Here is a 26,957-nt window from a genome sequence, read left to right on the forward strand (position 1 = left end):
CAAATATCAGTTTAGCCTCTGCAAAAAATTAATTCGCGTAATTTGTAAGTTTAAAGAGACAAAAACAACAAATTTAATCTTTCTAAAATATGAAATTTTGTTTTTATACTTTACAAAAGAATTAAAGTCAATATAGTCTTTTTAAATGAATCAATTTTATGTCTTGGGAGTTTACATTTGATAAAACAGCTAATATTACAACAGCTTTTTTTAAAACAGTGTTTTAGTCCAGGGCAAATCAGAAATTGAACAGGAAAAATTATTAGGATGAAAATTTTTTGAGGCTATCTCATTTAAAAAATGTGTTACTGTACATAAATAAGTATATGTTGCCAGACCAAAATATGGTCAGGTATTGTTTCAACAAATTTTTTTCAAACGAATTAATAACAACATTTTTTTAGTCATAAATGGATACTTTCATGTTTTTTGGCACATTTGAAACAAAAACCTTTTTGGGATGTATATACCTAAACCCCACAGTATTTGAATAAAAAGTTCCCAAATTATTGAAAAATGCGGTTTTTCTAATTTTTTATTTTCCATTATATTATGACTTGGGACATCTCTATACGCATATCTATATGTATGTATGTATATATATATATATATATATATATATATATATCCAAGTCAAAAAGATAAACTTTCATCTTTTCAAAGTTTATACTTATGATTAAATATTTTAGAAAGACTAAATTCGTAAAATTTGTCTTTTTTAAAATGCAAATCAAAAAGTTTAGTCGTTTACAAAAGGGAAATTAAAATTTCTCTTTTTTGAAAGACGAAATAAAGTAATTTGCCTTTTAAAAAAGAATAAAGCCATCAATTTAGTATTTATTATATCTAAAGTTGTGGATTGATTCTTTCTAAAAGACTAAATTCACAAATTCAATCTTTTTAAAAGAAGAAAATGCATTATTCCTTCTTTGTAAAGTAGAAAAACAGAATTTTATTCTTTTAAAAAGCATAAACATCACATTTTATTCTTTTGATCCTAAAAATTTCGTCCTTCTACCACCCAAATTAAGTCTTTTTGTTTAGAGTGTATTGATTACCAAAGATAAAGCAAGGCAGTTAAGTCTTTTTTCGAATAGTAGTACCATACAGCTGTATAACCGATGTTTTTCAATTCAACCACATGACTTTAGATCTTCAGTTTATATAATGAATATCATTAATTATTAAACAAACATATTGATGCTCATAGTCGTAATAAAGGTTATAGAAATTTCCTAAGTCATCGTAAGCTACGGATTTATTCCGTTTTGTTAAAGATAAAAGAGCTCGTGGAATCCTAATAAGTGGCTGTACTTTAATTTTCTGAAAATTTCAATAATAGTACTGTTTTCAGTTTAAAAAAATTAGCGCTTTATTATTTTAATGCTGTCAGTACATGGATATTGAAAAAAAGTTAAAATACTTAACCACTTCTTGAGAAGGTAATGTTCAAAATGATAAAAACATTGACAACTAAGATAACTTATTAGTGGATAAATAATAGGTCAAAAATTTTGTGTGCGTATTCGTATGTACACGTGTATGGGTGTCCAGTTAGTCATATCTCAGAAACTTTTTGACCAATTTCAATTACTGAGGGTTTCTTGCACTACAAAGTTGTTTATTGATAGTATATCAAACCTAATACTATTTAAATTTAACTATTACTATATAATATTATTATTTCGTCAGGGGAGGTATTCCATAACTTTTAGACCTTGCCATGCCACAGACTGACGATACGTTTACTTACGAAGTGTCGTATCAAATGAATACAAAATTATCATTTCAGCTAGCATATCGACTAGTCAGTGTAAATATCGTGAACAACGTCCAAGTTTTGGCCCTTTGTGGTCCTAATCCAACATTAAATGAGATTGAAAGACTAGCTACACAATGTTGGCGAAGCAGTCTAGAATCATTGAGAGTATCAGAACAATGTTACCCTCGGAATTTCCCAACAACAATGTCTGTAGATCCTGGAGTGTTAGGGTAAGTGAAACCAAAAAATTTATACAAAATTTTTTAATACTGATGACACATAAACACAGTATTAGTGATAGTAGATATGTTTTTGAAACGAATGCTTGGATACGAATCAATACTGCTGATAAAACACAATTTTTCCAAACGCTTCAAAATGCCTTTTTTAAAAGTCAAACATTCTACTAATTTTTTAGGAATGTTGGAGATATTTTTACATTTTTCATGAAAAACTGCGTAAAGGAACCTAAACATGTTAATTTTCTCGTTGTAACACAACTCTAAAAAAAAAATTTGAAAAAAAACGATTCCAGAAACCAATGCTACCTGACCTTACGTTTTTTGAAGTGACTGAATCTGAACTCGATATTCAGAATTTTTCATAACCTCATATACGTAAACTATATAATCTGCAAGCGTTGTAATTCAAGTAACCATAACCTTATAATTTTATGATCTCTAAAATACAGAAGCTCCAAAACCAAAGGTTTGCATCTTTAACGTAGAGTTTAAGTAAAATTCGTATTATCTTCTATAACATTCAAATCATAAAATCTTGCAAAAGTATTAGACTCCTTTGTCCGTCTAGCTGGTTTGTACGGCTTTTTAAAAGATATAAACAAAGCTTGTTCGTTCTTCCGGAATTCTTTAGTTTTTTGCATATAAATCTATAGAGCTCTCGCAGCACAGATTGTCTCATCTTCATAAAAGAGAATTACTAGCAGTGGTTGTTTTCTTCCTGTCTTTGATGTCTTTATTGATGCTGAGATTTTTATTTCAATTTTATTGTCATATTTTTTAATATTATTTAAGCTTATTAATGCTAGAGTTTGTATTTGATGTGCTGTAATTAACGCCAGCAAAGTAACTAGTTTATACGAAAGTTGTTCTAGCGTGATGTCTGCATACTGAGACCACGAACTTAAGGTGGCTCCTCACTAAATCAAAACACTGGAGTATTAAATGATATTTTAAAGAATGATTCTTAAAGGTGCAAGGAGTCTTTTCCCAAAATTTTAGACCTCGTCACCACCAAAATTGTTAAAAAAAACTAACTGGAAAATAGACTCTGTAACATAGCCTCTTATGGAGGGTCATCAAATTGGTGGCGCAGGTTGTATGATATCTCAGCAAAGATGCTGTAGTTCTTAATAAAAAACTATGTAGCAGATAGAAGAAATCAGAATCTTTCCAACGACATTCAGGTACTTGGACATTACCATGGGTTTTATAGGATATTTTGTGAAAATAGTAGGTAACTGTGCAAGTCCTGGAACAGATGAAAAGTGTGGGGCGTCTGCTACACTGAAGAGCGGTAGCCTGCGTAGTTTGAATTGGTCAGAAAGTTTTACGTAAAATGAATAGGAGATGTGGAGAATCGTAATTATAATAAAAATAAATGAGACGCTGAACTAAGAAAATAATTTAATGCGGGGCTGACTTATGTACTTTTTGTATACATACGTCTGCTCGGGTCACTGTATTGTACGATATAGGTCAACGGTGTAGATGTGACTGAACTTTTTTTGAAGGGACTATAGGTACATATCCATTTTTAGTCAAGAACCTCCACAGCCAATGAAAAGCTGTGTTGCAGTATGCTTACACTTCTTGTGGGATTTATAGTGAGGAGCCACCTTAAGAAGGATAAAATTTGTTTAGGGTTCCACGTTTCATTGTACTTTGGCTTTGGAAAACGAATTCTGGACGCACCTTTGCATATTCTTTTCATCCCGTAATCCTGTGCCACCTCTGGACCAAAAATCAATGTTAGAGCTAATCTATTGGAGTTAATAGTTCCTCCTGACGCTCCTGCCTTCACAGATGCTGAAAGAAAGTTTTGCATTGCTATCATATTTAACGAGTGAGGGTTTATACTTAATTCCTTGTAATATTTCCACCATCTTTTTAATGGTCTTTGATATTGTTTGAGCGTCAATTCTGAGATTGAAGAAATTGCAATGTCGATGGCGTCTTCTGACATTCCCTTCAACGCGAACGCCTTCCAAATGAAAGTCCTGCCACCAGGGTAAGCTATGACCAGAGAGGGTGAGGTTCCCTGTTAAAAGAACGTAAAAAATTAATATCTAGTCTCATGATTAGCGGTATGACTAATAACTTGTTGAAAATTGGAAACCAGGGCTGAGCAGGGCATTCTGGAACAATATTGGTGTTCCCTTAGATCCTTCTGCTTCTATTTTATTTCAAACTTTTAGTATCAAACTAAAAGGGGGAAAGGCGTAAAAAAAATATGATCTCTAATAGCTTTCGGTAATGTGTCAAATGCTGCTGGGTCTGCTTGTATTGCCCACTCGCTGTCCTCGGTTGTTGACGATCGTACGTCTGGGGTCCGCGATATTTCTGCTATCTGCTCGGACGGAGCGGGCCCTTCAAGTTTTTTGACGTGAACTTAGGAATATGCTTTTGCGGACGAAGATCCTTACTTGAACTTTCCAATATTTTAGTAGCTTTAAGACTCGTCTAAATTTTTTCCGAAAAGCCCGTCGTCAATCAGTGTTTGATTGAGAGTCTCTTTCATAGATGTCTTAATGTTAGTCAAAAGCAAGGATCGTCTGGTAAGAGACCAAGCAGAATTCGACAACAGTCATTGAGCATTTCTATATTTTTGAAACAGTTAATTTCTTCTTTACCAACCATAGAAGATAATAAAGCACTCAGTGCTGCCAGACATGTCACCACTTTCTCTTGTTTGCCAACTAACCTAAGATCACGCACCAGTGTGTCCAACACCGTAAAAGCAGGCACCGCCACCTAGTGTCTAAAAAATCGCCATAAATCGCCGCCAAAATATAAAAATAGCCATGAAAATCGCCACACAGTTTTGCTATTTATTAATTAATTTAATTAAACAAAAAACATTCAAGTCACACATAATTGGTTATGTTGAAAGGTTTAGATACAACTGAATGAAAATGGATAAAATTTACAATTATCATCAGTTAAATGAATAAAAGTTTATTTCGAATTAATGCATTTTTGTAAAAAAATATAGTCACGGATATCTTACATGCATCTTATAGTCATATCTACATCTTACAAAGCTAATTATAATAAACGAGTTCTTTGGAAACATATAACAATATGTGTATGGATATGAGAAATCCACAAATAATATCCCAGATTTGCCCATCAAAAAAATTTGTTTTTAAACGGGCAAAAAATTTGGGATATTTTTTTATGAATTTTCTCATTTATATTTTAATTTTTTTCTGGTAGACTGATGCAAGGTACATCATGATCTTGCAATGCACTTATAAGTTCAGTCTCTTCTTCTACGATATTTTGTTCACTAGATGTTTCTGAAGTCTTATTGTACGCAGTCTTATAGTTACAATAAAGGATCATCGCTGGCGAAGGAACAAAATCTTTACAGCAAATCTTGTGCGAGTATAATTTCATTCGAATTCTCAAAATTGAATCTAACAATTTTAGTAATATCCGATTTCGGCATTTAGTTTTTACTGCATTCATTACAAAAAGAATGCGTTCGACAACAGCATTACTTGACGGTAAAGAAAGTAGAGTCAATGAATAAGTATAGCTAAGTCTGCAAATATTTGTTGACCTCCAGCACTTTTATGTGTATATACCACAGGCCAAAAGTCATAACTACTATCTACTACGTTTTTACCGTACAAAGCGATCCAATCTACTGTGACAAGCTTATTCCATTGATTTTCTGTTAATCCAAGTTTTTTAGCATCCATAAAGAAGTTTTGAAATGGCAAATCAGAAAATTTTGGTCTCAAAGTATGAAACAAGCAAACAGTTGGCGATAAAAATCGTAATTTTTTATACATTTCTGTATTATCGGGCAATCTTTTTGATGATTCTAGCAGAAGACTTTTAATAAAAGTATATGCACGGTTTTCAATATCTTATTTTGCTTCGTTATTAATGCTTAGGGCATTAAGCAACTTTGTGTACTCTATGCCAAAATCACAATCATGAACATCGATAAACGCTAAAATATTATTAACATTTTCTAAAACTATATCCAAGCCACCAGTGCTGAAATTTATTTTCATATTTTTTTAAGCCAAAAAAAGAATCAAACATTCTATATCATTATACGCTTAACCCAAGCCCACATTCGTTTTTTTGAAACGATATATTAGTATTGTTTATTTCTGCTAAAATTGGCCTAATAATTAACAGATACAACTGATTTTTCTCATCTTGTAACATTTCGTTTAGCAATCTAGCATTGCAATCTTTTTCTTTTTTTACTACGCATTCAAAATGAGTTTTCAAAGTGTCATAATGCTCTAAAATAACCGTAACAGTAAAATACCTAACTAACCATCTAGTTTCTGACATTGGTAAAAATTTATGAAATTTGTTAATGGCACTGGAATCCGTTAAAGTCTCTAAGTTAATCAAATTCCATGTGGCTTTGTATTGATACTTTCTAAACAAACTTTTACCAAACCAAGCATAAATTTTACTTTAACTTTTTTTAAAAGAGTGAATACCGAGTTTTTTTCTTGCATAAATTTGATCCTCCGTCAGTTCCTAAGCCAATCAGGTTTCCTGTTTTAAAACTGTTTATCTTACAAAACTCTATTATTGCACTGTATAACATTCGATGCGTTGATCTTTCTACTTCTATCATTCCTACATAATCAGTTATAATTTTACTCAAACTTGTACTATAATACTTAATACAAATGCATAGGTACTTAAACGAAGAAATATCACTCGATTCATCTAATATAAATGAAAAAGGACTGTCACCCACATCATCGACTAGTTCTAACAGCATATTAGGAGCTCTCACGTGTGTAATTAAATTGTTGCATTTGGTACGGTGTAAATGTATATCTTTTAACTCTAAATTTTTAAGAATTTCACTTAAATAATCAATTGTTCGAATGGCAGTATGCACAGCCACAAATGCTGATAACTGAAGATCGCAGAACTTGCCGCATCTTTATTTCCTTGAGATTTGCACAACGATGCTATTGTTGGTTGTCGCTTTGGATCAATTTGCTCTGCCAGTCTTGTATGTGTTTGTCTGGTGCAATGAGTTTTTAAATCAGTGAGATGAGCACGGAAACTTTTTTTGCGCTCAAAACAGAAAGCCTGTTTTTCTGGATCACTAGTGCGATTTTTTCTCAACCATCCTTTAGCCCATTCTTCATGTTCCCACTCTGGATTGTAAACAAAAACACGTCTGAGTATTTCTTGACTAGACTTCCTGGAAATCATTATAAGTTATAACATATCATTCGCCTTTCAAATTAAAGTAAATTTATCTAAAAGAAGAGAGTTAACTTAAAAGATTTTAATGTTATCAATAATAATTAAACTATTTACGGTATGATATGAAGGGCCTAATTTATTTTATTATTATTTATTATTATTATTAATAAATAAGTGTCGAACTATACTAGAGCCACTCAGTCGAAATTCCAGTGGCTTGCAGGGGAAAAAAGCGTGCATCTGCAGCTCGAAATCACGTGCGCGTTCGTACCGTTCTTTTTTTTTTTTTTGCTATCTACGCACATCGTTTTGTGCTCCCACCACGCACGCTGTTTTTGCCAGCAGCGGTGCACCGCCTTTAGCTGTGACAGAATTTCTCCGTGCGGTTTATAACCGGCTCTTGTAATGAAGCTTTTACTTCTAGGTTAAGTCTTAGAGGGCTAAAAAACGAGAAATTTTTAGGGCAAGAATAATTCTTCAGTATCTCTTTCAAATCTTCTTTCGGTATGTCCTCTTTGCTAACTTTTCTCCAACGAACCTCAACGTCTTCATGTACTGGAGAAACGTGAACCTCATTCGTCGTAAAGCGTTTTCCTAACGCTTGCGGAATCTTATCATCCAGCTGTTTTTTCTCTCTATCTGCCTGTTGTTTTTCTTTCGAATTTTTTGCGAGGAGGTCGTAAGAGTCAGATTTTTTCTGAGTCTCCTTTGAAGATGCTCGGTAGCCAGGCCTAACCTGTCTATCGACTGAAGGTGTTCAAGAATTAGACCTAGTCCAGCTTCTCTTAGAGGATTGATTATGGGGGAGCCTAGTCCGACTTGGCTCCAAGGATCAAGACCTTTCTCTCGTTACAAATGAGAGCTCGCTTCTTGGAGAAGGAGAGTGTCGTCGAAGATAATCGTGTACCCATTTCTGTTTCATCTTCTTTTTTATCTTTTTTAATTTCTTCTATAATCTACCAAGCTTCTTCTTGATGTCATCCTCCAAAGTTAAAGATGAATGTCCCCTTTTTCCCATTGCGAGATTTTTCTCTGCACTTGGTAAACGCGATGTGACTTTAACGGCACAAAGTAAAAGAATGAGGCTATACCGAAAGCACAGATCCACGCAGGCGTACCAAGACAAGAAATCTTTGTTTTTTCTTGCTTGGGACTTGTGACGCTATCGAGTCCCTGACATTGTGCACATGGACAATTGTGTACGTCTCCATGCCAAACATCTTTGTTAGTTTATATATGTATACGTCACTTTTACTCAAGTGATAAGTTATTGCTTAAGCTAATGATCAAGTTAATGCTTGAATAAATACTTGAGTAGTTGCTTCAGCATAAAAATATTTGAAAAACATTTCTTTATCGATAGTAACACTTGGAAGTTACAAGTTAATGAGGTTTGCTACACGTCGAGAAACGTTTCATTGATTTGGATCTCTCAGTGTTATACATCAAAAACTTTTTTCTAACGGCTATGGGGTTATTGAGTTACGAGGCTTTGGGTTTTGTGAAGTTTGAGGATAATCCAGTTATGTAGTTACGTGGGTTAAGATGCTTAGGGATTATTTAGTTTACTTATGAGGCTACTGGTCTCAGTTTTTTAGGTTATTAAAAATTCTTACATGATCGGGTTAAACTGATTCCAGATTCAGATTTATATAGTGACCCTGAAACATGTCAGTTTCAGTATATTTAAAAAAAAATACATATTTTGTAAGAAACATCGTTGTTTTTTGGTATAAATAGTCACTAAAGTTGACATAGGGCCTTTAAGCACATACATTTTTGTATAAGAACCAAGTAAATAAACTATAATCAATCATTTGAATCTTCTCTATTTTGAACAGCCAAAGTTCTTCCTGTTATGTGAGTAGTAAAGATTGATGTGGATATACATGTAAGTGCCTGTTAGAGGTCTGGAATATTTTTAGAACGAAGTTCTTTATGTCGCGTTACTCGGGGGGCTGGAATTTTAAAACCGACAGATTTTTTTTTTTGAAACGAAAGTGGTTTCCTTTTCCTCTCAAGTTCCCCCCCCTTACCCCGTTCCCCTCACCGACTATTCTCTATACACTTCCCCTCTCCCCACTATATATGTATATCGGCCAACCGTGCCGCGCTACTCTTCTACACACCTTTGCCCACCATTCTCCCTCACACTCCCAATTTTATTTTCTCACAATAATTTTTATTTTACTTTCAATTTCTTTCTTTTACAATTCTAAAAAAAAAAAAAAAAAAAAAAAAAAAACACACTTTCCAATCAAGAGTTTTGATACCCTCGACCTTCTGCATGTGAGTCCAGTACCTTACCCACTCGGCTACGAGCGCTGCCGTTTATAGAAACTTGATTTCTTGTACTTATGGTGTGGTTCGTAACTGAAATATTCCATTTTTACATGCATTCACTGATAATACATTCGATTTATGATAAATTGTTTTTGTATTTGTTTTCTAAATACTTGGAATAGAGTTAAAGAATGTATCAATGGTTTTTAGAGGCGCTTATTTCGAATTCGATAAACAAATTATGTTACATTATCACATAATTATATAAATAAAGTAATTCAGAGTAAATCAATTATAAATGAATTATGTAAGATCATTATATAAATAGAATTCGAGTTTCATATCATTTTAATGGTTTTTAAGGGTACTTATTTTGAATTTGATAAACAAATAATGGCACAATGTCATTGAGTAATTATATGAAAATAAAATACAAATTGCATTAATAAGCTATAAAATCGCAAAAAAATAAGTGGAAAAAAAAATTAATGAAATGAAATATGAAAATAAAATGAAATAAAATTACAAAAGACATGAATAAATACAACGGAATAAAAAGAAATAAAGTAAAAAAGGGAATGAAAAAAAGAGATTAAATATGAAAATAAAAAAAGGAATTAAATAAAGGAAATACAAAAAAATAAAAAAAATGTATTAAAATGTAATATCAAAAAAAAATAAAACAAGAAATAAAAAAAAAAAATTAAAACAAGAAACAAAAAAAAATAATACAAGAAATTAAAAACAAAACCAGGGGTTTAAATGGGTCATGGGACCCACGGTAAGAACGAAGTTCTTTAAACATGACATGAGTATAAAAACACAATTTCTCAGGTAACAAGGGGGTCGCCAGACCCGTAGAAAGAACGAAGCTCTATAAACGTTAGTACTGCATTCATGTAGTTCACTAAACAAAAACTTAAAAAACGAATTAAAGAAAAAAATTAAAAAAATAGTTCAGTACTCACGATGGTTAAATTTCGTGAGTACTGTATTTATGCACGCCGTTCTCACGAAGTTCAACCATCGTGAGTACTGAACTATTTTTTAAATTTTGTTCTTTAATTCGTTTTTTAAGTTTTTGTTTAGTGAACTACATGAATGCAGTACTAACGTTTATAGAGCTTCGTTCTTTCTACGGGTCTGGCGACCCCCTTGTTACCTGAGAAATTGTGTTTTTATACTCATGTCATGTTTAAAGAACTTAGTTCTTACCGTGGGTCCCATGACCCATTTATACCCCCTGGTTTTGTTTTTAATTTCTTGTATTATTTTTTTTTGTTTCTTGTTTTAATTTTTTTTTTTATTTCTTGTTCTATTTTTTTTTGATATTTCATTTTAATACATTTTTTTTATTTTTTTGTATTTCCTTTATTTAATTCCTTTTTTTATTTTCATATTTAATCTTTTTTTTTCATTCCCTTTTTTACTTTATTTTTTTTTATTCCGTTGTATTTATTCATGTCTTTTGTAATTTTATTTCATTTTATTTTCATATTTCATTTCATTAATTTTTTTTTCCACTTATTTTTTTGCGATTTTATAGCTTATTAATGCAATTTTTATTTTATTTTCATATTTCATTTCATTAATTTTTTTTTCCACTTATTTTTTTGCGATTTTATAGCTTATTAATGCAATTTTTATTTTATTTTCATATAATTACTCAATGACATTGTGCCATTATTTGTTTATCATTTCTTCTATCGCATACTTAAGGAAATCATAAATCGGTGTGTCACAAAATGAAGAAGTTTGTTACAGTTGTAACTGGCTCTTTTCATTGCAGAGTTCATAGCAGAGTTATTTTCTGAACCGTGAAACTACCCATTTTAATGTTTACACGGCATAAGTTTGACTTTTTTTAAATAATTTTTAAATACTTCGAGTCACAGCTGTCTTTCTATCAATGCAAGAGTATCACAGGTCAGAGCCATAGGTAACAATCTGCTAATGTCAGAATTGTATACGTACTAGAGTCCACTATATGGCAGAACAAAGCCAACAACTGACATGTCTCATAAAAAAGGTGGTAATATAATATTTCAGGCCAGAAGCATGTTTAAATATGTAATAGAAAATTGACTATTCTAAAATGATGATAAAAAGAAGGCACACTTACGGCAAAATCACCTGCATGCACATTAAATATTACACATTATAAAAAAATTGGAATGAGACGCGAACACCATTCATTTGATACCTGGCGAAACAACTTCATATACAATATAAGTATACAATAGTCAGCTACTCATAATGTGTAGCCGTTGGCAGTTGAATTTCTACTAATTGCAAACAGTAATATTGCTAGGACATTATTAAAGGACTAATAACAAATGAAAACATTGTTTATAGAATGTTCGTACATAGTAGTGTACCATATAGACAGGTAGAATATAGTGAATAAGTAAACTCTATAAATACAGCTCAATATTATAGACTAGAATTAAAAAAAATTTGATAGGATCTTATTAAGAAAATGAATGTCGTAACGTTTTTTAGTACTATTCTTATTTATATTTATGTGAGCCCTTTCAGAAAAAAACAGTTTTTTTTTGTTACTCTTTTTATCGAAAATCTTGACGATTTCCCAGTCAAACTCAATGTCTATAATTATTCATATGTTTAAATACTACAGGTTCTAAATTAGATTTTCGCGTGTATTCATTGACTCTCTCTTCAGCTTCTCTTTTTGTTTCATCTGCGTACTTGGCCCGACAGTTTTTAAAACTTAACTTATAAACAACTACTATATGTTTAAGATCAAGCGTGGAATCCTTACCCAACTTTGTAAATTTATTAAAACTATTTAACACTTTAGCTGTGGCTTTCAAATTATATTGTTTGTAAAGATTATTTAATTGTAAAAATATATTTTGATTGGCAAAAGGAACTGTTATATTGTTAGGCTTAAAATAAGATGATATACACTTTCTAAACAATTGGTAATATGGTTTTCTTTATTTCTTACTTTGATAATACAGTTAAATTAACTTGTCATTAATTTTGCAGAGTAATATTCTTGAAAAGTAAACTCCTAACGATTTTTAAAGTAGATTGATGATATTTTTTATGAGACAAGAGAATGGCTTGGTCTACTAAATTATAAATAACATTTCTTCCTAATGATATTGGCTGATTAAAATTAGAATTTAAAATATTTCCAGAGGCTGAGGGCTTAAAAAATCAGTTGGTGATAATATTATTATTTATGTCTGTAGTTACAATCTATATTACATTTGAAAAATTGATACTATCGTTAGAAGAAATTCCATGGGTGAATTTTAAATCTTGACTGTATTTATTGAAACAATGTTAAACACAGTAGATATTATTGGATTTTAAGCACATAGTGGTGTCATCGACAAAGCGAAAATATAAGTGAGGGTCAATGTTTAAGTTTTGCTTTATGTAATCCAAGCAGTCGGTCTCAAGATCATCTATAACTATATCCTATTAGGGTAGCAAACGTCTACTAATAATATTGGTTCTTAAATAAGTAATATGTATTATAAATAACAATTTGGTACATGCTCTCATCTCGTCGAATGAAATACAAAATTGATACCGTGAATTTGTCACACGTCTATTCAAACTATTTAAAAAAAAATCCCATCGTATGCATGTAAACAAGGATGTTACATAAAGAGAAACAAGAGTTTAACTTTTAGTGATTTAAAAATTTTTTTTGAACGTTACAAAATAGAGACTATTATTCATATGTAATTGTGGTACCGTAATGGCACTTTTTCTTTCTTGATATATAATTTTCGATAAAAAATGTATGGGACTATTTACTTGGGAAATAATGGGACGTAAAAGTGTTTGTTTTTGTCAACTTTAGGTGGACAGTAACATTTGGTAAGAGTTATGTTTATTTGGGTCAATTCGATATTATGAAATTTTTTGTATAGATAACTACTATCGTTAAGTTTTGAAAAAAAAAAAACAATGCACATTTAAATGTAGTTTTTCAATAGGTTTTTGTTTCAATGATTTATATTAATTTTTATCCTTTAAAAGTTTATGCATTTTTGTCCGATACACATTTTGTACATGCACAGCCTTATTACTCTTGGTGGAATTCATCACCAAAATTTTAGGATTATTTTTCACAAAATTTAAAGTTTTTTAAAATTTTTCTACCAAAAAATCTATCCTTGAGTTTCATATGCGTCTTCTTGTGAATATTAGGATTTACAACATAAGTTATTTTTGAGCGTACTTCAGTTTTTGCTTGGTCACTGATATTAAGTAAGCTCAGACTAAATTCTAAGCTCTTTATCTTATCTGTATGGATGTATTTATAAAGTTTTCAACAAAGTCTGATAGATCTTTGCAGTGGGCATTGTTTCTCTTAGGATTCAGCTTATTCCGTACGATTGGATTAACTAATATATTTAATAAACTCAGAGTACATATGGTGAAAAATTAAAAGAAAAAAAAAACATAAAAAATGCATTTTTATGAAAAAATAATCATTAAAACGTTCAACATTCGAGACAACGTCTTCTTATTGAAGGAACTCAAACTTAAGGTTACCAGGCATCCTAGTTTCCCAGGACAAGTCCTGATTTAGCCTTCGTGTTCTGGAGTCTTGATTTTTTCTTATAAACACTCAAAATGTCCTGGTTCTTACAAAACAAAAATGAAAAAGAAAATTCAAAAAACTTTGCAGCTTCCAAATATGTAAATTTTTTTTGCCAACAACAATTTGTAAGCGTATTTTGAAATTATAAAAATTGGAGGATTTTTTTTAATTCCTAAATATAGCGCTAACTGTGAGAGAAATTTTTTGTAAGTTGAATCTCAATGGACAGATGAATGCAACCGACTTTTAGTAGAAACTGTGCGTGACCTTGTGTAATGTAAGCAATATTTTCTTAGTGTATAGTCAAGCATATGATCTCTAATAAATGTTTCAATAATGTTAAATGTGCCAACGTTAGGTATACTTTTAATGTTTCATGTACAATTAATTGTAACTGAATACATTGACAAAAATTTTTTTAAGAAAAATTACATAATTAATATTATAACATGAATTTAAAAAAATCATAAGACTGGTACAATGTGTAGACGATAATCATATATGAGTGTATGATAAGACGATTTGTATCGCGGTATACACCATCTCGTCATTGCGTAGTGGTTGAGCGTGCTTGTGTCGCGGGCAGGGTACCTCAGAGGCCAAAGTTCGAAACCAACTCCTGTGCAACTTTTTTCATAAGTCTACCCAAGACCTAACCCAAGAACTAACTATACCCAAGACCAGCTGGTTAGCGATACTCTAGCATTGTCTGGACACCTACCCCCACGACTATCTTTCATCTATCTTTCTAATTTCCCCCATTTCTATCATTATAATTCTTTAGTGTTCACACCATCAAAACCTTTATAAATATGCAAAAATGTATAATGTAATAAGAAATTAAGATCATGAATTATAAATTTTGAGAATAAAAGTGTTATAGTTTTGTACACACATAGAATAAAAATGAACTAAGTATAAAGCATGCAACGCACACTCCGGACTATCTAACTGAAAATGGCGAACGAGGTAGTAGTGTGGGTAGGTGTTCAGATACTCCTAGAGTATCACTACAGCTGGAGATCAAAGCACGCTGCCTACATTTCCTTGCTCTGTGTCTGAGGCCCAGGTGGTAAAACTCATCTAATAACTACTTCAAATCTCTAGCAAGCAACCGTAGCGAAGACTTGGGTACCCGCATCACAAAATGAAATTTTAACACTTTCAAGTATTTTTATAGCTTAAAACAACTGTAGTTCAAGTTAAATTTTAGCATTTTCTTATTTTTCATTCTTTGAAATTCTGCTTAGCCAAATCTTTTGCATTGATGTTTGAGCTTGAATTGAAAAGCAAGCGACGAAGCCAAGGAAATCAAAAATTGATTTTATTACCCTTAAAAATTCACATTTTATCAGAATCATTTTTTCAGAATACTCACTTGTTTTCATCTTTAAACATGTGTGGTTCTTAGGATTTCATTTATCTTTATAATCATGTTTTAGGATTTCTAAATCATTCGATGCCCAACCGTGCATTTCCCAACTTGTGTTTTCATTAGTTTCAATTACTTCGAATACACGTTTCTTTGCTTCTTCCATGGTGTCAGAATCATTTACACAATTGTCCGTATGAAAATTTTGAATAACACTCTTAAAAGAATGTGGAAGAGCAACTTCAAACAATTTTGGATTTTTAATTTTGATAAATGAAGTAGTTGTTGGGGATGATGTTGCAACAAACAACACTTCCAGTATCGGGACTGAGAAGAGAAGGGACAAGAGAGTTACAAGTACAGTAAACTATTAATTTTTATCCAAATTTTTATTCAATTATAAAAAAGAAAACACTTTTCACTGGGCTTGATCTAACGGCAACTTGCATACTAGCCAAACATAGTATTTACTGATGTATGAATCATCCATGAATACAATATACCTGTTACTTCTGTTTCAGTATGGTACCAACTTGTTTTAAATTGAAGTATTAATTTTCTATCAATAAATTAACTTGTTTTTAAATGCATGGTTTATTCAAATGATAACCGTATTATTTAATTATATATGTTACTAAATAATTTTTTTTATTTTTGAAGAAATAATTTTAAGTTGCAACTTTTCTATTTAATAATGAGTATTTATTAAGCTTTCATTAATTTGTTAGTTCTAAAATCAACCAATAATTTTTCATACAGAGTTCTCATCTTTTTCAAAAGTTTTTTTAACAGTTGTTCGTTTTTTATATCTTTTTTCCAATAATGGTTTAATCATACGAGGATCTATTGTCATAGTAATTGATTCTTATTACGTCTTATTCTGTCATAATTTTTTCATTCGTGGGTACGTAGTTTCTTGAGTTGAGGACGTTTATCACAGTTAGTGGGGAAAAAGTTCAGAGTGGTGAGGGGAGCGCAAATTCACATATGGCAGTTATTTAGTTTATACGGATATATCGACACATACGCTTTCACGCATAGTTAAGCCCTTCTTTCTTATTTTATGAAAAAAAATTTTGTAGATCCATGTAAAAATTGTATATGTTTATTCAATAGTAATATTTTTTACCTAATAGTAGTGTTCTATCATGCAAAAAAATTAGATGATTTCTATGGATCGTTTCCTTGTAAATGCAATTTTACTTGATTATTTTTTAAGGTTACATGTTCGATTGCCATTTCTTTTGTTGGCAAATTCAAGTCCACTGCACCAGGCTTTTGGTATTTGGAAAAAATGCTGGGATAGAAAAGAAAAATCACTGAGCACTTTGTCATAAAAAATAGAATAAGTTTTATTATAAAAGGGTGCTGTCGTCATTATTTCGCCTTCTTACCATCTTTACAAAAACTGTTGCAGTGCTTACTGACTAAAGGCTAGCAATCAACTGAACTGGCCTAATGCGCCGCACCAGGTGCGTACATACTTAGTACTTACATATAAGTTCAGATGGAGCTGTATACAAGCTCTTGTTCTAACATTTTTTATTAAATTTTATACATTAATAAATTATTTACATAATTTATTTTTGTTTAAGACTTTGAAAATAATGTTTTCCAGTAGCAGCTTTTTATACACTATTGAACATTAATTACATATTAATTAATGTGTAAATTTTGGAATAAATTAATTAATAACTGTTTATACAGTTCTTCATTTAAGAAAAATTTACATGTGTCAAATGGTACAGTTAATTTTATTCATAACGCATAGTTTATTATTATGTTTGCAACACATTTTATTGATAACATGTTAATCGCTTATTCTTGATAATTAAACAAACATTTATTAATTAAAATGGGTGTTCATTAATTTCGAGCCCTTCTTTTAAATATAAATTCTGGTTGTTAAATACACGACCGAGAATGAGTGTGAGCGTACGTGATATGTAAAAGTACGACGATAGAAATCTTGTCAGCCTATAAAGTTGTTTTAAATATAGTCTTCTTTCTAATTTTTTGATTATTAATAGTATAACCATATATCTTTATTCTAAAGAGTGTGGGAGCTCCAATAGTTGTATTACCTTTGATACGTTGCAGTGGGTTATTTAATGTATCTTTTCGTAAAAGATATATCTACATTCATATATTATCTGCCAGAGAAGTATAACTTATATACTCCATACGTGGGTACCCAAGCACCCACTGACCACTGGTTGTTTTCAAAAACGTGTCCCCCAGCACTTAAGAAGGCGTTTAACACTATTTGGATAAGGGGTCTGATTTTAAAATTACATAACAACGAATGTGCGTATTTCAATTGTTAAAATTTATAGTGAACGTGATCACTGATAAAAAAAACTCTTCACGTTTTTTATCGATTATAATTCTCAGAAAATTTTACCCATAGCTGATAGAGTGCAACAAGGAACTATTATCACCTCTGATTTCTTAAGTTTTTAATAAATTGTAATTGATGCGACCGTCTGTAGTCTCCTTGGGAACAAAATTACTCTAATTAAAATCATTTTTTTGTTGCAGATAAATGCATTACGTATTAAGCGAAAAAAACGTTCATAAATTATATAATAGCAGTAAAAATCTTTTTTCACAGAACAATTAATATCTTACCTTAAAATTTCAAACTGATTGATTAAAATGCGGAAAATTATTAAGAGAACCTATAAAGAGCCAATGCCAAACTTTCCAAATAGACTGCACTAAGTTATATAGAAATAGACCGTAAAACTTATTTCACCGGTAAAACTTTGTCATGGAGCAAACATTCCAAGAATAGATTCATTCATTATTGAACGGACAAATAACTGTTTTTTTAATATTTATTATGACAGCTTGATAAATGACTTTTAATATTCTAATGACGAATGGAAAACAAAACTCTTACTCAACCATACCTAACATGAAATTTTAATACAAACAAAACTAAAAAAAATTACTGATGGAAACATCACGTATATCATTTAAAGTATATAATATGATGTACAAAGAAATTTATTATACAAGGCAGCACTTCCTAAGCAATATACTTCAAATAATTATTTCGAGTCTAAAAGATACCAGTTTTTTCATTTTGTTTTCTTATCATGATCAAAAATTTTTACAGTACAGTAACAACGTACTGTACAATTATTGCAAACTTTATTTTTATTATTAAACAAGACAAGATAAGATAAAAAGGTATGATATGTTGATATGATTGAAACCTATAAAACATAAATACAAAGTTGGAAATATTTGGATACTCATGGGTTTTTATCTGACTCGTTGCAATACTTAGCAACAAGTAAATTGATGATTGGGTAGGAATTATCTGTCACGTAAGTCATATAATTTTAATTATATTATTATTGATGTATTTTAACGTATATGCTTGAAATATAGAGAAAAGAGTGTTAGAAAAATTCGAATCCCCCGGGACTCGAACCTCCATCCTGTGGCACCGGAGATGGGTGTTAACCACTGAACTATGCCAACTTGTGATAGCGAATGTATCGATAGAGTTCATATGCTGTACATACGTACGTTATACAAACGATACTTGAAAAAGAAAAACTTATTAATATTGTAGTATTTACGGATATAGATATACACATTTTAAAGTAACAACTGCAATTTTTTATACAAAAAACTTTATTTAAATTTTCAGTTTATATGTTTACAACCTTTAAATCCAATTTTTATAAACATACTGATTACCATTACACAGTAACACTATATAAGTTACACAACAGTTAGTTAAATCTTCTTCATTGACTTTATTCCAAAAAAAATCATTTGCATCTGAAATTTTGTATGCTTGTAAGTTTTCGTTGTAAAAGCAGTTATTCATATTTTTGGTAATGAATAAGTACTTCTTAGAACAAAACAAAATTGCATGTATTATTTGAAACAAAGGTTCTAAAGAAGAAAACTGAACAAGAATGGTATTTTTATTTAGGAATATAAAATTGCTTATACCTAGAGAACCATACACACAATAGGGTTAGGCAACAAAGTACTAGTTTTATAGAAGTTGGATTTACAAATACGAATGCTCCCGACACAAAAATTTGTCAGTTAATTTAAATATGCTTACACTAACTTGTAAGATCTTAAAGTTTTTTGTGAAGAAGTGTAGTTTTAATGCAGTATCTACATTGTTGACTGCTTGCACCTCCGACGTTTGCAAACGCTCGGCTCTGTTCAAAACTCGGGATACCCATATATATCTATATATATGTGTACATACTTCTGAAGGAGTCAGTACACTTAAATAAATAAAAATGTATATACAAATATATATATACAAGTGCCCCCCCCCCGTCACGGCTTCGCCCGAGACTTACTAAATGGAACACCGTAGTGTGTTGACATGAAAGGAAATGTTTTCATTGAAAAATTATACATCTAGTTCTGACACTTCTCACTACAAAAATTTTCTCATTAGAAATATATTGGTTCGGAGTCCATACAGTTTATTTGACCAAATAACAAGCTGTAAAAATTAAAAAAAATATAATTATGCTGAAAAGTACCGTAAATTCCTTATACCATAAAATAATTATTGGCCATTAGGGGCCATTGATTTGCAGTTTCTCCCATATAATTTACGAAAAGGGCTATTTTTTTAAGCTGTTAAGATTCAAAGCTCACAAAAAATTTATCATTAAAAAATTATTTCTCTCATCTCAACTTTTTTATCAGAGCAACAAAGTCCTGGAGCTTAATCTCTACGTTATTTATCACAACAAGAATACAAATACATATTCTACCTATTCAAAAATCGGAAAGATTCAAGAGATTACTATGAGGGTTATAGTGAAAAGCTGATCTTTCACTGAATAAATTCTTTCGTCATTTGCTTGACGCCGAAAATTGTATTCATAAGATGCTTTTGAAGTTTTCCTTCTAATTCGACTTCTTGTAACTTTTGGCATAGTTGAGACTCTTGTGAGCCCTAAATGCTATTTTTTTTCAACTTTATTAGGTTGTTATGTATTTGTTGGCAAGGTAGTTTGACGTCCAATGAACCTGAAAAGGACTGGTGAGCTTCTTAAGTAAAGTCTTTCTTGACTGAAGTTTCCAGCAAACGTGACTGCCTGGATACCTCATGGTTTGAAGCTTTGGAGCTAGTTGTAAAGTTCTTTCCCAACGTCTCCTGGTATAACGTCGAAGACGGTGTCTAAGGCACTTTTTTTTCAGACTCAGTTGTTTTGGTTATTTAAGGTGGAAACGTTGGTTCGTGATGCTTGCCCATTGGTAACTGTCCCGTTGGCTCACGTTTATTATTTTTTCTTCATAGCAGTTAGGTTTGCCCAGCGCAGACCTTGGAGAACATCGGTGATTCCTGGTTGAATGCTTAAAGTTGAGAGGATAATATAGGGTCGTCGGTCTCTGGGGTTCCCAGCATTGCGACGAACAACTCTGCTCGTGACGTCTGCCAGTGAATGACTGACTTGGTTTAATGGTGGCCAGCTTTACATAGTCTTTGAGTTAACGAATAGTCTCCAGAAATCGTTGTAAAAATGTATTAGTTGGCAAGGTAATTTAAACTTAGGTGGCCCTTAAAAGAACCGATGAGATTGATGGTTAAGTAGGGAACGTTAATACTTGCAATGGGCCAAAAAGGGCCGGTGGTGAAACTTGCAGCTATTCCTTATTATTATTCTTGATGATGAAGAGCCAGCTGCAGGTAGCTTGACGCTTGTCCTTTCAGTCTGCGTCTACGGAGACCGTACAGCAAGAGAAGTACGCCGCTGACCAAAGAATATCTCGTCTTCAGGTCGTTCCCCGGATAACCAACCATTAATCGGTAGTCAGGAAAGTGGGCGTGGAGAATACCTTTTCTGTAAATGTGCCGTTGGGACGACCACTAAGGAGGCCGGGCTGCCCGTACTCTTCAGGTCTGTCTTTTGCTGTCTCGAATTTGAAGCGGAAAATTTTCTGACGGCACCAGGTTGGATGGTTGAATGGCCACAAAGCTCTGAAGAGCTGGAGCTGGTTAGAAACGTTTCCTGGTATTCCACCGGAGACGTTGACGTTCCGAACGCCTGTTTTTTGGTGGCTCTCGTTTATTTTCGGGATCCAGGGTAAAAACCGATTTATTTCGCTTGCCCATGAAAGAAGAGTGTCATCGGTAGCCAGGATGCTCAGCTGCACGACGGACTCCTCTGTTCTTGGTGTAGTGCCAATGATCGACTGCGATTATTGTCTACACGATGGGGCTTCTTATAACCACTCTTCACTATCTTTGGTTGCGGGTTGTTCCGGTTCAACCTCACAGTTACTCGTTCAATAACCCGTTATATTATTTGAGAATGCTTCACCACAGAGATAAAATTGAAGCTCTGAGTAGGCCGCGCGCACAGAGTTCGAAAAGGAACATCTGGGGCCACACTTTCCTCAATTCAAATGAGGTACGGGGCGATAGAACAAATAGGTTCATCGCGGATGGTAGGCCATAAAAGTGTTCGTCGTTTGTCATTGCCATGGGGCTTTTCTCGATATTATTTTTTTCATTGTGAACTGTGAGGTTACGCTTCGGGGCAGTTCGATTTTGTCCGCCTAAACTATAACACGTTTGTTACATCAATAAATAAGTTATTTCCAATTGGTCTCTAAATTATTTTCCCCGAGTCAAATCATTCAGAACATTTGGTGCCGAAACCCGGGACAATTCAATTGACTCGTGGGAAAATGAGCGGACGGAAAAGAAAAGCTCCATCTCTTGAGGCCAACAACGTCAAGCGAACTCGACCACAGAGGAATCGAGGCGCTTCAGCTGATGTTGGCGACATTTTTGGAAACCTACGACTTCCGCGAGAGGAAATCGGTCCACAGCAACCCGAGTCCCGTCCAAGAAGCAGTGCAACATCGCGCGCCGCGTCGTCCACCACCAGAGGCGGCTATCGAGCTGCCGCAAGCTCCGGTCCTGGCCCGTCAGCCAGCGGCAGCGCGCGCTCGCGCGCCGCGTCGTCCACCATCAGAGGTGGCTGTCGAGTTGCCGCAAGCTCCGGTCCTGGCCCGTCAGCCAGCAGCAGCACGTACTCGCGCGCCGTGTCGACTACCAAAAGAGGCGGCTGTCGAGCTCCTGCAAGCTCCGGCCTTGGCCCGTCAACCAGAGGCAGCGCGTGCTCGCGCACCACGTCGTCCAGTAGCAGCGACAGTTATCGATAAACAACTGCGGGCGGCGAATATATATCAAGCGTTCCGTCATCCCGTAGCAGTCAACGAAGCAGTGTTGAATTAAGTAATGCGAACTGATGATGAAGAAGAAAGCGATGCTAGTAGCCTTTATTTTGAGAACAGGTTAGAATTTGAACAAGCAGAAGGAAATAATTTCGGAACTGAATCGTCATCGGATGACGATGTATCAGAAGTTGATGATTATGAAAATATGCGCGAAAAACTCGACAGACTAATGCACAGCTCAAATCATGACAATACCCAATCGAGAGAAGATCCAGTGAATAGGTTAGTAAATGCAATGGAAAAAACTTTAGCAACTGCTAACAAAAATTCGTCTTTAAATAATGAAAGTTCAAGATTCATGAACAGAATGACATCAGCAAAACTTTTGCCAAAGTTCTCAGGAGATCCTCTCGATTGGTAACGTTTTAAGCAAGCATTCGAAACCTCAACCGATTTAGGAGGCTATTCTGATAAAAAAAATGTCACGCGTCTTTTTGAAGCACTTTCCGTTGAAGCGCATAACGTCGCTAAGATTTTATTTTCTTTAGGTAATGCACAAGAAATTATGTCAACATTGGAAATGAGGTTCGGTAATAAAAGGTTAATCATTAATAAAATTATTACAGAAATTAAAAATTTACCAGAGATCGAATCAAATAAAATTTCGTTGACTGAATTTGCAACCACATTGAAAAATGCTGTGACGGGAATAAAATCTTTTGGCATTACAGGATACTTGCACAGTCTAAATCTTAAGAAAGGATTATTACAAAAATTACCTCGCTCAATGATTCACGATTATGTTGGTTTTGCAATCAAAGAAGATATGAACAAATCTGAGATAGAAAAAATTGCCGAATTTGTATTTATTGAAGCTGAAATGTTTGTAAAAACGGGTGTAATCGATGTGCATTTGAACGAGGCAGTTTCACGTCGAACTGAGAAAAATAGTAATCACTCTCAATCCGATCAGAAATTAGTTTTGACTACAAATGTAAACAAAAGAATGAATTATGAAACGCGTAAGAGTAATAAAACTTCTGATACTAATTGTTTATGTTGCGGAAGAAATAATCATTTGATTGAGAACTGTATTGATTTTAAGAAAATTCAAATGCTACAGCAGTGGAAAATCGCAAGAGCTAATAGACTGTGTTACGGCTGTCTTGAAAGTGGTCATCCTCGTCGTGATTGTAACAAGAACTTACGATGTGGACAGTGCGGTCGCAATCATCACACCCTTCTTCATTTCGTTCCGAAAAACGTTGATTTTAAAATTGAAAATGTTCCAACTCAAAGTAGTGAACCATTTATAACCTCTGGATTGAAGGTAGATGTTTTTCAATCGATAAATACGTCCTCTTGACTTACAACAGGGAAATTTAAAAAAATTATTTCCGTTACTATCTTCGGAAAAGAAAAATCGAAGAAAATTTACGCTTTATTAGATAATGCATCTCAACCTACTTTGATCGATTCAAAGCTTGTCTCAGAATTAGAAAGAATTAGAATTAAAAGGCTCAAAAATCAATATAGCACTGAAAGTTTTAGGGGATGAGAGTGCGACCGTAATGTCAAGTGAAAAGGTGGATGTTAAAATTTAAGGTGAATCAAGTATTTTTTCGCTAAAAAACATTTTGATCATAAAAAATTTAGGACTTTCAGTTCAGACTGTCAGCGAAGACCTTACAAAATATTGTCACAACAAGACTGGTATTAACGTTGAATCTTATAGTGAAGCCCCTGTTATGCTAATAGGACAAGATTATTGTAATTTAATACTTATTCGAGAGTGTTTTGAATTTCACAATAATATGACCATTTCACGATGTTTACTAGGATGGACCATTAACGGTCATTCAGGTCCAGATAAAATTTGACAAGTAAATACTGACAATGAATGTTAACGGTCTTATTCTAAAAATGATAACTTGGAAAATTTAATCAAGTTTTATTTTGAAATAGATTTTTTCGATCTCGAAGAAAAAGAGTCGAATATCGAAAATAAAAGAGCGCTCGAAATTTTGAATGATACGTGTCAACACACAAATTCTGGATGGGTAACGGGCCTTTTGTGGAAATCTGAAAATATTTCTTTACCAGGTAGTAGACCGAACGCATTTGATAGGCTGCGGAAGCTTGAAGACAAATTCGACCGTAATAGGGAATACGCGGAAATGTATTATAAGGAGATGTATAGATTCATTTTAAATGAGTTTGCTGAAAAGGCTGATAGAGAAATAACGGGAGAAAGAATTTGGTATTTACCACATTTTGGGATCCAAAATAAAAACAAACCAGGAAAAGTTAGACTCGTTTTTGATGCAGCGTCGAAAACCTCTTCTGTCAGTTTTAGTGATTTATTACTTCCGGGCCCTTCTTTGTTAAAATCTTTACCAGGAGTGCTGATGCACTTTCGCCAATATACATTTGCTGTGAAAGTAGATATACGCTATATTTTCTTGAAAATCAAGATTAGAACCGAAGATCGCGACGCGCAGCGCTTTTTGTGGAGGGGGGGAGATAGGTCGATCGAACCTCAGGAATATCTAATGTTATTTGGTGCAACGAGCTCTCCTTGCACAGCTATTTATGTTAAAAATAAAAATGCAACTTTACTTAGTCAAAAATATCCAGAGACAGCGAAAAGGTTGATAAATAATTGTTACATGGATGATTTTTTAGATAGTTCTGAAACAATCGAAGAAGCGTCATCGCGAGTTAAACAAGCAATAGAAATAAACGAAAATGCAGACTGGTTAATGCACGGTTGGGCAAGTAATTCGGGTGAGGTATTATTAAACGTGAGTGAAAATATGGATTTAAAAAATTTAATTAAGATTCATACAAAAGAAAGCGGTGGTGAGAAGGTTTTAGGCTTAAAATGGAATAATCAAGAACATAAATTATCATTTAACGTGAACAGTAATAAAATCACGAACGAAATTTTTCAGGGATTTAAAAGGCCTACCAAAAGAGAATTCTTAAGCATTGTGATGTCAGTTTTTGACCCATTGAGTTTCTTAACTCCGCTCTTAATTCAATCGCGAATTTTGTTGCAAGATATTTGGCGCAGTAAAATTGAATGGGATCAACAACTACGAGACACAGAATTTTTAAAATGGAAACAATTGCTCGGTGCTTTAGAAAAAGCGAAAACTTGCGAAATATATCGCTGTTATCAAGTAAAAGCTCATCAAGTTAAAGAAGCTGAGCTTCACATTTTTTGCGACGCAAGTTCAAAGGCCTTTGCATCCGTTGCTTATTGGCGATTTAAATTAAATATCGATGATTCTTATCATGTTTCTTTTATTATGGCACGCAGTAGAATAGTTCCATTACATAAAGATCAACATAAAAATTCCGTATCAATTCCTCGTTTGGAATTACAAGCGGCAGTTCTTGCGACGCAATTAGCGAAATTAATCAAAGACGAGCACAATTTTAAAATTACCCGCGAATTTTTTTGATCGGATTCGAGAATTGTTTTATTTTGGATTCGGAAAGATCCACATGAATTTAAAAGTTATGTATCAAATCGATTAAACAAAATTCGAAAAAATTCAAAAATTGATAATTGGCTCTGGATAGAGTCTAAAGATAATCCGGCGGACGAAGGAACTAGGTGTGTATTTGGTGCACTAGAGAAAAACAGTAGGTGGTTATTGGGGCCTGAATTTTTACGAAAACCCGAGCAGAATTGGCCAAAGGGTGATTTTAAGTCAATTCAATGCGAGGATAAGACCGAATATTTTTTCAAGATTTTTCAAGCGTTGTCAATATTTTTTAAGGACGTTAAACTGTGGAAATTAAAAAGTAAAGATTCACTTGGTCTTCGAGCAAGAGCAGAGTTATTGTGTTTAAAAATTAGTCAAGCAAAATCGTTTAGAAATTAAATGAATTGTTTAAAGAAAAACGAATTTGTTTTCAAAAACAGCAGAATTTTGAATTTAGTCGTACTTAGATAATCAAGGTCTATTACGCGCAAAAGGTCGACTCGAAAATTTAAAAGATACCAGCAAAACTAATAAATTGCCAGTCATTCTAGATGCTAAAGATGTATTACCACAATAAATAATTAAATATTTTCACGAGAAATATTATCACGGAAGTCACGAAACTGTCGTTAATGAATTACGTCAAACATTTTGGATAATTGGCTTGAGGCACTGTTTAAGAAATATCGTGAATAAATGTATAATCTGCAGAATATTAAGGGGAACACCCGCGAATCCAAGAATGGCAGCGCTGCCATCAGCTAGACTCGAAAGTCGCGTTCTTCCATTTACTCATTGTGGCCTGGATTATTTT

At 33.0% G+C, this 26,957-nt stretch overlaps 1 protein-coding gene across 1 annotated transcript in view; it reads left to right on the forward strand.

Moving 5' to 3' along the window:
* The window catches only part of LOC106638924 (fuzzy planar cell polarity protein-like protein), a 34,259-nt gene that overhangs the window by 4,591 nt on the left and 2,711 nt on the right, over positions 1-26,957 (forward strand). The window contains exon 5 of the mRNA XM_089592338.1: positions 1,793-1,992. Within this exon, the coding sequence (XP_089448464.1) occupies positions 1,793-1,992 (200 nt within the window). The remainder of the gene's footprint in view (positions 1-1,792; positions 1,993-26,957) is intronic.

This window comes from Copidosoma floridanum, unplaced genomic scaffold, assembly GCF_036245765.1.
Source record: "Copidosoma floridanum isolate Cflo_tuat_1 unplaced genomic scaffold, Cflo_Japanese_pri ptg000001l, whole genome shotgun sequence".
NCBI lineage: Eukaryota > Metazoa > Arthropoda > Insecta > Hymenoptera > Encyrtidae > Copidosoma > Copidosoma floridanum.